Below are 15,016 nucleotides of genomic sequence, written 5' to 3'. Positions count from 1 at the left end.
GAAGGCTTAGCTAATGAATATTAATTACGCAGCGAGACGCTCGCGCACTGATTGGCTGACAAGCAGAAAGTGGGTGGTAGTCGACGAACGACTCTTTCTGTTTTTGAGCAGTATCAAAGTCCCTAGTCTTTGGTAGTATTAAGAATTAGTTTTCTTTTCCAAATGACAGCCTAATACAAATAACACAAATCCATGTGCATAATCACAAGAAAAAAAAAAATATAATACCGCTCGTGAAATATTGCGAAAAAATTAAATTTAATGTCTTGTTGATATTATTTTTATTAACATCATTCGTACCTTATTTTATTATTCTTCCCTCTCACAGCTTTGATTATGTGTATAGTTTATTTCGCAATGCTACATGTAAAACAACAAAATATTTTGAAATCCACATTTACCGGACGCTCCAGAGACTTTAACCCGAGCGACGTCTTTGAACCTACCAAATATTCATAAGCTAAACCTTTGCCATAGTAGTGTTTGCGCTGGTTTGCTCATTGGCTGCAGGCTGAAATGCGAAAGTCGATTTCATTTTCACTTCCTCGTTGTTTCGTTATTGCTTCTTAAAGGCAAAGCAGGCAGAAAAGAAACTTAAGCTGCAACATGCAAATAGCCTGAATCGCACTTTAGTGCTGGTAGTGTGTAATTAGAAAATTGCTTTTTATTTGTACTATATCACATATATTTATATGCAGATGTTGTGTAATGCTGTATGCATCTGCTGTAAAATTGCATTCATCTTTTGTATGCTTTTTATGTTGCATATAATAGTTCTGTCCATGACTGTAGCTGGAATGACATTTCCAGAAAGATATTGAGCTGAGATGAGAGAAGCAATGCAAGTTGTTAAAAGCATTATAGCTGTGCAATCCTATCCTCACTGTGTCTTTCCACACACACACAGAGAGAGAGAGAGAGAGAGAGAGAGTGTGAGAGAGAGAGAGAGAGAGAGAGTCTCATATCTTATCTATGCTGCCAAGCCCTGCAACTCCCAGCGTATGATGCAACACACCGACTCTAACAACACAAACCCCATTTAAATAATACATTGGACTCAGATATTCTTTGCTAGAGTACCATAATTGCAAAACAACCCTAAAGCATTTCTAAAATCAATCTTCTTTTCTTAAATCATCCATGTTTTCCCCCCGCAGAGCAATATTTTTTTTTATTAAATAAACACGAAAAGGAAACAGCTTGACAGATGTTTGAGAAACAAGACTGAAACAGAAATAAGGTAAAGTTTCAGGGAGTTGTTCTGCTTTCTGTCGCAGTTCTCTGGAACACCTTATTTTTAAGCACTCGGCTGGGATCTAAGAACAGAGCACCACCTAGTGGTTAATATTGGTGTGATCTCGTAATACAAGTCCCCCAAACAGGGTTATTATAATTAACTAAAACTAAAAGTTCATTCCTTGAAAAGTAAGTAAATAAATAAACTTATACGTTAAATGAAATAAAATATAATATAAAAAGTACTTTTATTTCATCTAGTTACCAATGCAGCATTTCAACTTTTCATTATTTTAATGATGTAATAAAATAAACAAATCTAAAACGAAAAAAAAAAAATAAATAACTGTATAGACATAAAAACTAAAAGCAAAACTAAATTACTAATGAAAATAGAAAACATACAAATAAATACTAATTTCTTATTATTTCTCAATGTTAATACTTTCATTGCTTAATTTTTTGTGGAAATCATATATTTTCAGGATTCTTTGATAAAAAGTTCAAAAAAGTAAATTTTTTTTGTAAACATTATAAATGTCTTTACTGTCCCATTTGATCATTTTAACGCATCCTTGCTGAATAAGATTAATAATTTCATTAAAAAAAAGTGCGCGCGTCTGTGTGTGTGTGTGTGTATGTATATATATATATATATAGAGAGAGAGAGAGAGAGGTAGCCCTGTATCTTTTTCTATATTTTGCTCAACTTTAAGAGTCTCAACACAAATTACACAAAGCACACAAGCTTAATAGCAAACTAAAATGTTTATTTATCATAATACAAATTGTGCTAGTGTTTATGTTCAGAGCTTCCTCTTGTCAAACAATCTTTAATGCATTTAATGCTGATGATAAACCAGAGAATTGTGAACTTCCACACTCACAGACGTCAAAGCAAGACAAAGCAATCAAGGCACAAATGATGAGTGATAACCTAAACATGCATAGAAAAATCATAAAAGAGATGTCTGTGACAAATCCAGCACTTTAACATTTCACACACCAGGATGAAAAAGACATAAACAATTTCAAATACCCATGATAAGATAATAGTGTATTAAAATACAGTGTTTCCCTTAAAATTGCCTTTATATCCCTTCCTGTTTTGGCTGCAGTCTTCAGTGCTTTAAACGGCTACATAATAATTATTAAAATAATGATTTAAAAGTGATCTTATCCCACCGCAACATAATCAGTAAAATACACATGAATTATTTATGGAAATAGAGTTCTTTAGTCAGCATAGACACAATACACGGTATCTGTTTCATGCCATCAAACCCTGGAAGATTGGAGGAGGATTTAAAGTCCAGCGCCACCTTGTGGTTGACACGCGTCATGATCTGCATGATCTCCAGTTGCTTGCTGTATTTTGACAGCATTTCACACAGTGAGGAGATGAACCAGGAGCCATTAGCAACGTTCCTCCAGGAGTAATAACCTGAGGACAGACAGCAAACAAGATGATTAAAGCAAGTTTGTCTGTATATTTTCTATAATTTGGTTCTCATTAAGATTTCTTAGAACAGAATTACCTGGTGCAGTGGAGTAGACATACAAAAAATCTGCCTCAACAGGAATCTTCTGTGTTCCCTCTTCACTTACACTGTCGCACTCAATGCCAGCATCCAGACCTGTGCCTCGGCAAGCCTGCATGGAGAAACACAGGACAAACACATTCAAGCATCTGTGTAAGAAGCTATTAATGTCATATAATTTGCATTTCTGCATGTTAGTGAACAAAAGTCTACTGGCTACTTAAAAAAAGGCAAGAGCCCTTTAATATGTCTCTGTTTTAACAGGAAAGACAAGTTTATTTTTAAAGATTTTTTATTTTCTTTATTGAGATAGGATAGTATGTAGACAGGAAAGTGGGAGAGAGAGGGGGGATAGGATCGAGAAAGGTCTGCAAGCACGGGACCCCCGAAGCGCAACAACGCTGTATGTCGGCGCACTGCACACGAGGCTATCGGCGCCTCGTGTTCATTTTTAAAAGAATATTTTACACAAAAATAAATATTTCCTTGAAAACTGGCCATCCAAGATGTAGATAAGTTGCTCAGCAATGGATCCTCTGCAGTGAATGGGTGCCATAAGAATCAGGGTTCAAATAGCTGATAAAAACATCACAATAATACACAAGCAATCCACATGACTTTGTGTGGATTATTGTGATGTTTTTATCAGCTGTTTGGACTCTCATTCTGACGGCACCCATTCACTGCAGAGGATCCATTGCTGAGCAAGTGATGCTAAATTTCTCCAAATCTGTTCTGATTTTTAATTTTTGTTTTAATAATTATAAAATATCTAATAATTTTCCAAATATATTTTAATAGATAAGAAACAATATATTTAGTTTTTATTAATTGTATAACATCTTGGCAAGCAGAGTGATTTTGACTAAAAAAAAAAAAACTAATAAAAATGACAAAAGCACACAACAAAAGTACTAGAAATTAAGATGATAAAAGTACATAAATGGCACTAAAATAACAGCATTTTGAACAAGAAAACAATTTTACTCTTCTATATTATCAATCAGCTCACCTGAATGAAGAACAGCTTGGGTTTCCCCACCAGTGATTTGCAGCGGTCTCCTCTGAAGAGTGCAAACAGTTCCTTCACCTCGATACAGTCATCTGTGCCAAATATCATTCCATCTTCTCCATGACTCAGCAACACACATGCAAACATGGCCGATTGACTGTGATCTTCCTTAGACACTGAGGATGGAAGAATTCATAAAGAGTTTATGACTGATCAATTCAATTATTGTAACCAATCACTATTCAGACTCGGTCAGCATCTCGCAAAAAATACCTTTAGTTAACAAATCTCTCATCTGTGAGACGGTCTGATCATTGTAAACTTTGATTTTGAAGCCCAGCTTTGAGAAGGTCTGCATCGCATTCTTTGCATCCTCATCTGTCCCATTACGAACTCCCATTCCTGTTCAAAAAAATGGATCAATCCAATAAAAAAAATATGAGAACATTACTACTAATTAGTTCAACTCGTCAGTGTTAGTCCCAGCTCTTACTTGTTTTTCTCTGGAAATTCTTGTTGTTGATGACGACACATTGTCCCAGACTGGGGTAGCTCATGTTATATTGAAAAACATCTGAATGTGGTTTGGCATCCGTATGATCGACTCCGGGATCTGAGGGACATGAACCCCTGTGCAAATAAAGAGACTTTTATGATGCATTCATAATTAATGTGGAAATGATTTACAGACACTTCAGGAAGTGGTCATTAAAAAGTGGTTAGTAAGCAGTTACTTTCATTAACCTCACAATGTGATGATTTTGGTCCGTGATTCCTTTAACAACGGTGGTTTGCTCTATTTTTGACTAATTTTGATAATTCACCCACAAATGAAACTTAAGTAAAAGTTTGTCACCCTCAGGCCATATAAGATGTGCATGAGTTTCTACATCAGAACAGATTTAAAGAAATTTAGCATTACATTACTTGCTCAACAATGGATTCACTGCAGAGAAATCATTAGTGAGCAATTCCAAATCTGTTCAGATGAAGAAACAAACTCATCTATTTTTCAGCAAAGTTTTAATTTTGGATGAACTATTCCTTTCGTATGCCTGTTGCTTGTAATAAAACTTCTGTAATTTATCAACTTATTTAAATCACACATACTCTTTGGCATTCACTTGTCTGGCATCCACAGAGTCTGACATGGTCACTAAAGGGAAACAAAAGAAACAGATCTACTGATAAATAATGCTTCACATTTTAATAAATGTTTTAGACTGTATGTCAGATCAACAAATTCTCCTGTAATATTCTTCTGTAACATAACATGAGGAATTTATTATTATTTTATTTTGAAAGTTTCAATGTAAGTGCTATTTTATGAGAGGCCGTTCAAGACATTATTCAAACTTTACTCGCGCACACACCATCAAACTCTCTCTCATACACTACTATACCGTCTCTCACACACTACCAAACTCACTCACACGCACTATCAAACGCTCTCGCGCGCACACTACCAAACTCACTCACATGCACTATCAAACGCTCTCGCGTGCACACTACCAAACTCACTCACATGCACTATCAAACTCTCTCGCGCGCACACTACCAAATTCATTCACACGCACTATCAAACTCTCTCGCGCGCACACTACCAAACTCACTCACACGCACTATCAAACTCTCTCGCGCGCACACTACCAAGCTCATTCACATGCACTATCAAACTTTATAACGCGTTGACAGCGTGACTTTGAATGTACATTTCCTGAAGAAAATTTGAGTGGTGCTTGCCGTGGCAAAACTCAGCACTCGGTTGCTAGGTCGGCATGAGTGTTTTCCACGGCACTGCTAGGCGGTTGCTAGGGCACTCGGGGTGGTTGCTGGGGTACCCAGGGTGGTTGCTAAGTTATTGCTATGCGGTTGCTAGGGTAATCAGGGTGGTTGCTAAGGTGTTGCTATGCGGTTGCTAGGGTACTCAAGGTGGTTTCTAGGGTACCCAGGGTGCTTGCCAGGATGTTACTTTGTGGTTGCTAGGGTACTTGGGGTGATTGCTAGGGTGTTGCTATGCGGTTGCTAGGGTATTCAGGGTGGTTGCTAAGGTAAATGGTGAGGTTGCTAGGCAGTTACTAGTTGTCACAGATCGTCACTATGGAGTTTTATAGAGTTCTTAGTTTGAATTAGCACTTAGCTAATCACTATTAGCATGTAGCTATTCACTGCTAGCATGTGTAGCATGTTTGGGAATCCTATTTGTTAGCATGAGTCAAAAGAACCAACTGCCAAGTCTATACGACATTCTGATGCAAAGATATAGGACTTGATAAATGGTCGCTTCCTGTTATCGCCACAACCAAAACGAAAATGACAAAAAGACAAAACATTGTCAAAACGATATTTGTAAATATTACATAAGTGAAGAAATCAAAGTTACGATCGGCTTACTGTACTTGAACTAGATTGATCTCATTTAATTTTGGCGTTCAGCCAATCAGAAACCGCATAAACGTCACTACCTCATTCACAAACAGTATCATGTGACAGTTTGACAGTAGGTGTATGAATGAGGAGAAGGGGGAGGCTGCAGACCTGAAGCAAACAGTATGAAACAGGCAGCTAAGAGATAATTGCCACGTTCCTATGGCATCTAGACCAGTGGTTAATTAATTTTCAAAGTCACGCTGTCAACGCGTTATAGTTTGATAGTGCGTGTGAGTGAGTTTGGTAGTGTGCACGCGAGAGAGTTTGATAGTGCATGTGAGTGAGTTTGATGGTGTGTGCGCGAGTAAAGCTTGAATAATGTCTTGAACGGCCTCTCATACTATTTCCCTTTTCCCTGATTTTGTACACTCACACACGCACACACACTGATGTTACTACAACTATTCATAAAAATGACTTACACAATACTTTAGGATGACTACTGTATTCTTGTTAGGAAATTACCCAGAAATACAATATGTGTTCTACACTTCCCATAAAGCTCTTCCTTTAAAACAGGTGTAACAAGTTCATATAAAGCCCCACAAGATAACTTGTTTGCTTCCTTCTTAGTCTAGGGCCGTTTCTCAAACGGAAGGCTGCATCCTCCGGAGGTCACATTTGTAGGCCGCATACGTCATCAAGCCTGGTTTATTTCAGTTAACTGAGCATCACATTTGCGAGTCAAAAGCATATTACAACAATTTACACTTAACTAAGAACAATGGTCAAATTTATAACCATTAATATACTAAAATAAGATCTTCTTTGTGACATATGCAGCCTACAAATGCGACCTCCGGAGGATGCAGCCTTCCGTTTGAGAAACGGCCTAGATCAGGGGTGTCAAACTCAATTCCTGGAGGGCCGCAGCCTTGCACAGTTTACCCTAATTAAACACACCTGATCCAAGTCCTTCAGGCTCAGTTGAAAGCTACATGGTTTTTGTGTTGGAACTAAACTCTGCAGGGTTGTGGCCCTCCAGGAACTGAGTTTGACACCCCTGGTCTATATGTTTAACATCCGTAATGATCACAAATATCTGGATTTACAAAGATCTAACAGTGTCAATTGCTTGAAGATTGCAGTATTCTAGAAAGTAGGTCAGTCTATCCTTACTGGCACAAGCCCACGATGACAGCACATAATGAAAGAAGACTTGTTATGAAGAGTTATGGTAACTTTACATTTTTATATTCTTAGACTATCACAGCCACCTAAATGAGACAAAACCTCATTTTTACCAGTTACTTCCCAGAAATCTCCAAAAACAACACAGAGACACTATTGATTCTCTTTAGTGGCAATTACAGTCACATCTGAGATTGTTTTCTAAATCCATATGTCATTAAAACACTCAATCACATTCAGAACTAAACAATTCGTTTTTTAAAAGCACATATCTTTCTGACACTAAAAAAAGCAAATTAAGGTGATCAGTAATGTGAATAAGGTAAATAACTTACAGTTGCGTTGTCAGGTGTTTTCCTTCTGAAAGAGAAATGACAAATCGTTTTGATGATCCGAAAAGTTCTTTAACCACTCGTAGTAGAAACCCAAAGGAAGTTTCTGTTTAGCAGGGAGGGACCGGAGTTAGGATACGCACTATGACAAACTTTAGATTGTAAATAGTAATGAAGAAATGTTTTTAATGTCCTTCCAATAGCGAAAGAATACTCATAAATATTAACCGAGCATACGTTGCGTTTTTACATTTTAGTCACGAAGGCTTATGAATATGAAAACTAAAACTGTAGCTCCACCCGCAAAAACATGAAGTTTGGTTCTGCGCATGCGCAGTAAACACATCAGTGACGCTACGATTTATGGTAATCGTATATATTCTATGAAAGTTATTTATTATGAACAATTTGCTAACAGCAGGTCGTCTAGAGCGTTTGTACCTCTAATAGCAAAAGTGCATTATAAAAGTCATCACAAAAGTCATTATTATTACTAAAAATAGCCTACTGTTGAGATTTATATAAACAAAATCTACATTTACATATTCTGCTCGAACAGAACATGCTGATTGGATGATTCTGCGTTCACGTTTGCAAAAAAAAAAAAAAAAAAGATTTTCAATGTCACATGAACCTTCAGAAATCTAATTTGCTAATTTGGCATTCAAGAATTAAGGCTAATTGATGAGGGAATGAATGTTGTTGTTGTTGTTCTAAAAGCCCTAGAGCGCTTGTCTTGTTTTTTTAAATCTGGCTGGTCTTCAATCTTTGCTCAACTCAAATTCAACTGCAAATGATGCCTGACAGCCTAAATGTGCACATAAAATAATAAAGCATTTAATGCACTTTTCTTAAACCCAAAGTGCATCAGTTTTGTTAAAACAAAAACAACAAGAACAAAACAACAGTTACTTAAAAACAGCCTTAAATAAATGCTTCTTAGCCTTTTAATGTGTCTCAAAGTTGAAGCATTTCTGATGTAGGAGGGAGTTGAATTCAAAGACTATGAGGAGAGTATTAAAATGAATCATGCAACGCGATTTATTAACTTTTGCGCTTGTCAAATTACTGGTATTTGCACCATTATTTATTTGCCCTGTTTAGTAAATCTGGCCCTTAACAAAGTCAATTCCATCCATATCAGATCAGAAAAGTAGTGATCGGAGGATTTAAAGGCTGAATATCAACTAATTCAACCAGGTTTATAGAGATTAAAGAACTGTTAAAGGTGCACCAAGCAATTTTTGAAAAACGCTTTTGACCGCAGTGTCGGATCATGTCCCAAAACACAATTACAGCCAATCAGCAGCAAGGGGGCGTGCCTTGTAATTATTGAGAGAAGAGACCAAGCACTCAATCTGAGTGTACAGGACGATATTAGCAAAATGACTATAGACAGAGAGAACTGGAAGATAAAAAAGAGAAAAATATCAGAGCAACAAAACATTAAAAAGAAGGGTTATGATCAGACAAGAGGTAGGATCTGACCTGCATAAACATCGGAGCAGCTTTCCAGCGGTGGAGAGAACTCAAGGAGCGGGAAAGGCTTGAATCGGACAATGCTGTTTCATGCATTCAGAGTTGTTTACGCTGTTAAAGAGTTGGATTCTCATGCTAAGCATGGACAAAGTTTCAAAAAACAATTTGGAAGTATAACAGAGTATTTCTGTGCCAAAAATCTTACTTCCGGGTTCGTCCAAGTTTCAGAGGTTTTTTTTTTTCAATCGTGGCTCTTCATGACGTAAAAGAGGGTGGAACTCCTTATATGGGGCGAATTCCAAACGGCTTTTTTGCGCCCTTGAAGGGCACTTCGGGAAGGGGACGCCATTTGTAGGGACGTTCCAAACGAAAGTGAACAACTGATTCCCTTCACGAAGGGCCCTTCCAGAAGTCCGTTAGCGAAGGGAACATGAGATAACTTCACGGAAGTGATTTCCGTTTGTGATCATGTGATCTTCACTTAGGAGATCTTGCGATGCATTTTAAAGCAAAGTTGGGGTTTATTTTGAATTTAAATACAAACGTAAGTAGAATAAGCTAATTAAATTTTTCTTTATGTTTATGTAATATAAAATATTTTCGTCAGTGATTAAAAATATGATTTAAGACTGTATTGTTAGCAAGTTTAGTTTGAAAAAGTTTAATAGGAAATAAGACACAATTAGACAGTATTTGAATAAAATAATAGCAATAAGAAGAAATATTTATTTGCAACAACTGTTGGAGAGATGAATGATGCACGCAAGCGCAGCGTTGTCAAGGTAACATTTTGTCTATCATTCCCTTGGCCAAGGGAGTTCCAAACGCTTATACGAGGCAGTAATGCCCTACACCCTTCAAAGAACACACTTCAAGGGCTCTGCCCTTCGAAGGGAGTAGGGCATAGGGATGCTCACTTCTGTTTGGAATTCGCCCATGGTAAATTCTGCGGAAGAACGCGCCCGTGCACGCATCGACCAGAGCGAGAGCGCGCCCATCAACACACTTCATTCAGCTGCACTGCACGGGACTCGCTCGGGAAGAATGTCTCTAAAGAAGTTTGTTTTGGAGTTTTGTAAGAGAAAGATAACCTTGTTCAGCTTCCCGAACAATCCAGCGTTATGTAAACACTGGATGCAGTTTGTTTTTTCGGGGCTGCAACGGAGTTTCTCAAGTGTGTTTGTTGACCAACGTTTTATAAACAAGGCCCAGTTCGACTCTGGATTTGCACATCGTTTGATACTGAAAGAAAGATCCCGGTCAAGATTCAGAACTGCAGAAGGTAAGTGAAACTGCATCAAATGTCTCTGTTTTGTTGGTGATCGGCGCTCAAGTGCTCGTCACTCTTTAGCTCCGCCCACGGCGCGCCTCCAGGAGCTCGGCTTTTTTCCAGAGAGAATCGTAAAACTATCTTTCTTTTATAAATATGATAAAACTAAAGACATTTTGGAGATGTGAAGGATGCAATACTACTCTATAGGTACTCAAGATTAACATGAGATTGGGTGAAACTGTGTGTGTTATGTTTCCTTTAAGAAGTTTATTAACAGTCTTAAACAGAGACTTAACAGGGATAGTGGCAGGAAGCCCAGAGACAGAAGTAGAAAATAGAGGAAAGTCCATATGCTTGATATTACGAAATGTAATGATACGTTCAGACAGAGATCGGGAAAACATAACATTAAAGGTATAGTTCACCCCAAATTAAAAATTCTGTCATTAATTACTCACCCTCATGTCATTCCAAACCTGCAAGACCTTCGTTTGTCTTCAGAACACAACTTAAGATATTTTTGATGAAATCGGAGAGCTCTCTGACCCAGCATAGACAGCAACGTTCCAGTCCCAGAACCATAGTAAGGACATCGGTAAAATAGTCCATGTGACATCAGTGGCTCAACTTCAATTTAGGGAAGCTACGAGAATACTTTTTGTGTGCAAAGAAAACAATAAAATAATTTATTTAAAGGGTTCATTGGATGCCCATTTTCCACAAGTTGATATGATTCTTTAGGGTCTTAATGAAAAGTCTATAACATACTTTGGTTAAAATTTCTCAATGGTAGTGTAAAAAACACCCATTTTACCTTGTTAAAATCAGCTCTGTTCACAGCAACCTGTTTTGTTGCATTTCCCTTTAAATGCTAATGAGCTGTGCTCACCCCGCCCCTCTCTTCTGCGGAGTGATTAGCCGTCCTGTTTACTTTAGCCGCATTTAGCCACGAAACTTGCTAACTAGCAACAACAACAACATCCAACAACAAAACACCTCAATCGCTTAGGAGCCATTCTTGTCTACGTCCCTGCTCCGGCATTTAAACAATGGCAGTCAGATTGTTACAGCTCACTCAGGGCGGGTCTTAGGTAGAGGTCTTCATGGGTCCAAAAATTCATACCTGAACCCAAAGAGACCCATAAATGTGCGGCAAGGAACTGACCCAGACCTGTATTTTATTTGAAAGTGGGACCCGAACCCATGCAGACCCGAGAAATGCCTTAAATGCACTACCCAGACCCGGCACGGACCCGACCATTATTCTAAAGTTGGACCTGAACCCGGCTGGGAAGACACAGACCCGACTGCACCCGATCAGCACGTATTGCACAGCTAACTGCTATTACGTCAATAAACAAGTTGCGAGAAAAAAAAAACGAACTACCTTAACTACTGTCGGTAGCCTTGCATACAATCCTCCTTGCCAAAAATTTCCATTCATGTTAGGCTGTTCTTAATCCACTCATTATTCCATCTTCAAAAGTCTACTTGTCACGGTCGGTGACGGATGACTAATGCAACTTCGCAGAGTTTTTTTTTTACCCATCTTGAGTCAACTTCAACTGTTGTGTTTACCTTTTTGAACTACAATTTATATTATTATATTATTTATATTATGATATTATTTATAGAGATTAAAAATACCACCGGGTGGATTTTTAGCATTATAGGGTGGTTGTGCACACACACTGCCAACACACATTTATGTTCAAACAACATGTTAAAGTGAGTTTTGCATCCAGTGACCCTTTAAGAATTGTTCTCCCCGAGTTACTGGCTTCTGCCATTTTGGAGAGTACCACGACGTATGAACAAAAATATCTTAATTTGTGTTCCGAAGATGAACGAAAGTTGTATGGGTTTGGAACGACATGAGGGGGAGTAATTAATGACAGAAATGTCATATACTCATGTCAATACTTTCCACAGATGGATTACCAACTCCAGCAGAACAAACCACATCCAATGTGTGACCCAGCTTAAAGATCAGTCAAATCCAGCACAGTAAACATGTCAGACACCAGGATGAAAAAATACAGATCATTTCAAATATTTAATTACTTTAATTAATAAATGATTAATTATAAATTCCCATTATATCCCTTCTTCCCATTTTGGCTGCAGTCTGCAGTGCTTTAAATGGCTGCTTAGTATTATTTTTAAATGATTTAAAAGTGTTTGTTTTCCACTGCAACATAATCAGTAAAATACACATGAATTATTTATGGAAATAGAGTTCTTTAGTCAGCATAGACACAATACACGGTATCTGTTTCATGCCATCAAACCCTGGAAGATTGGAGGAGGATTTAAAGTCCAGCGCCACCTTGTGGTTGACACGCGTCATGATCTGCATGATCTCCAGTTGCTTGCTGTATTTTGACAGCATTTCACACAGTGAGGAGATGAACCAGGAGCCATTAGCAACGTTCCTCCAGGAGTAATAACCTGAGGACAGACAGCAAACAAGATGATTAAAGCAAGTTTGTCTGTATATTTTCTATAATTTGGTTCTCATTAAGATTTCTTAGAACAGAATTACCTGGTGCAGTGGAGTAGACATACAAAAAATCTGCCTCAACAGGAATTTTCTGTGTTACCTCTTCACTTTCATAGTCAGACTCAATGCCAGCATCCAGACCTGTGCCTCGGCAAGCCTGCATGGAGAAACACAGGACAAACAAGTGTAAGAGCAAGTAAAACTTTAAACACCTTGTGAAATCAAAATTGGCCTTTAAAACACTCATTCTGGTTTTGGGGCAGGCCGGAACCTGTAGGATGTATAATGTATACTTTGCATCTCTGCATATTAGTAAACAAAAGGCTGTTGGCTACTTCAAAATAAACCACTAAAAACTAAACGGTAGAAAATAAACTGTGTGTGTTTGTGTGATTTTTTTTTTTTTTTTGTGAAGCCCTTGATCTTTTTTTATGCATTTGCCGAAATTGTTCAAAGGAATAACAAAGTATAATTGAATAAATTAAAGTGTTTATCATAATACAAATTGCGCTAGCATTTGTTCCTAACTTCATCTTGCAAAAGAAACCCTAATGCATGCTGATGATAAATGCAAACGTAAAACAATAAGTTCAAATCAAAATATAAAAATAATATTTTTAGTTTTTATTAAGTTAAGTTTTTATTAATTTTATATTATATTGTTATATTATTTTTGTTAAATAAAATTAAGCAATAAAAAATGTTACGTAAAAATAAAATTTAAATAAATAAATAATGCTGCTAGTTGCCATTGCAACTTTTCTCATTTTCATTTAGTTTAACTTGAAGTACTAAAACAACTAAAACTGGAAAAAATAAAAACTATATAGACGAAAAAAAAACCTTTTAAAAATGGCAAAAACTCATCAAAATTATTTTTTAGATTTAGATAGTAGATCAATGGTACTAAAATAACAGCTTTTTGAACAAGAAAACAATTTTACTCTTCTATATTATCAATCAGCTCACCTGAATGAAGAACAGCTTGGGTTTCCCCACCAGTGATTTGCAGCGGTCTCCTCTGAAGAGTGCAAACAGTTCCTTCACCTCGATACAGTCATCTGTGCCAAATATCATTCCATCTTCTCCATGACTCAGCAACACACATGCAAACATGGCTGATTGACTGTGATTCTCCTGAGACGCTGAAGATGGAAGAATTTATGAGTTTATGACTGATCGATTCAATTATTGTAACCAATCACTATTCAGATTCGGTCAGCGCCTCGCAAAAAATACCTTTAGTTAACAAATCTCTCATCTGTGAGACGGTCTGATCATTGTAAACTTTGATTTTGAAGCCCAGCTTTGAGAAGGTCTGCATCGCATTCTTTGCATCCTCGTCTGTCCCATTACGAACTCCCATTCCTGTTAAAAAAAAAAAAAAAAAAAAAGGTTAATCCAACGAGAACTAAACCAACTACTTCAACTCGTCAGTGTTAGTCCCAGCTCTTATCTGTATTTCTCTGGAAATTCTTGTTGTTGATGACGACACATTGTCCCAGACTGGGGTAGTCCATGTTGTATTGAGAAACATCTGAATGTGGTTTGGCATCCGTATGATCGACTCTGTTAAAAGATGTGAGATACGAATACATGTGCAAACAAAGAGACTTGTATGATACATTCATAATTAAGGTGGAAATGGTTTACAGTCACTTCAGAAAGTGGTAATATAGGAAGTGATTAGTTAAGGCACGTTTCTGTGTGAGTTTGTTGTGATTGGAACAACTTTAAAGTCTAGTAGTGCATGATACTCAGTCTTTTAGTTTATGGTGGTCAGTTTTTCCTCTTTGAATATTACAAAGTCAGTAAGTGTATGATGCCCAGTGTTTTAAAATCTGTTCAGATTTTAAAAGTCATGTAGTGTATTCCAGCCTTTAATAGTACTTTTATTAACTTCACAATGTGAAGTTAAAGGAATGAATCACCCAAAAATGTACATTCTATCATCCTGTATGTGTCCAGTAGTATGTGTGACAAAATCTTTATTTGAGGACTGGACCCAAATTTAAGTCATTATTTAAAGCAAAGCTTCAATGTATCCCACTGACTTTATAGTCAGATTCATAAGCTTTA

The 15,016-nt window shown here is 37.2% G+C and overlaps 1 protein-coding gene across 8 annotated transcripts in view; it reads right to left on the bottom strand.

The window, feature by feature from the left end:
- Nucleotides 1-1,991: 1,991 nt before the first annotated feature.
- Nucleotides 1,992-15,016, bottom strand: part of casp3b (caspase 3, apoptosis-related cysteine peptidase b) — a 29,826-nt gene continuing 16,801 nt past the window's right edge. For 4 of the 8 annotated variants that reach the window (XM_058797108.1, XM_058797114.1, XM_058797113.1 and 1 more), the window contains 5 exons: nt 14,398-14,506; nt 14,177-14,309; nt 13,907-14,082; nt 12,980-13,094; nt 10,692-12,885 (listed from right to left, as the gene is read on the bottom strand). In XM_058797108.1, the coding sequence (XP_058653091.1) occupies nt 12,656-12,885; nt 12,980-13,094; nt 13,907-14,082; nt 14,177-14,309; nt 14,398-14,506 (763 nt within the window). In that variant the 3' untranslated portion in view covers nt 10,692-12,655. Of the gene's footprint in view, nt 2,681-2,774; nt 2,890-3,789; nt 3,966-4,062; nt 4,192-4,282; nt 4,420-4,899; nt 4,946-7,685; nt 8,031-10,691; nt 12,886-12,979; nt 13,095-13,906; nt 14,083-14,176; nt 14,310-14,397; nt 14,731-15,016 lie in introns of those variants that run through there. The other 4 variants (XM_058797107.1, XM_058797109.1, XM_058797110.1 and 1 more) reach the window with 3 other exon arrangements.

The sequence above is a fragment of the Onychostoma macrolepis genome, chromosome 14, assembly GCF_012432095.1.
Source record: "Onychostoma macrolepis isolate SWU-2019 chromosome 14, ASM1243209v1, whole genome shotgun sequence".
Lineage (NCBI taxonomy): Eukaryota > Metazoa > Chordata > Actinopteri > Cypriniformes > Cyprinidae > Onychostoma > Onychostoma macrolepis.
This window is presented reverse-complemented; position numbering and strand designations above follow the sequence as displayed.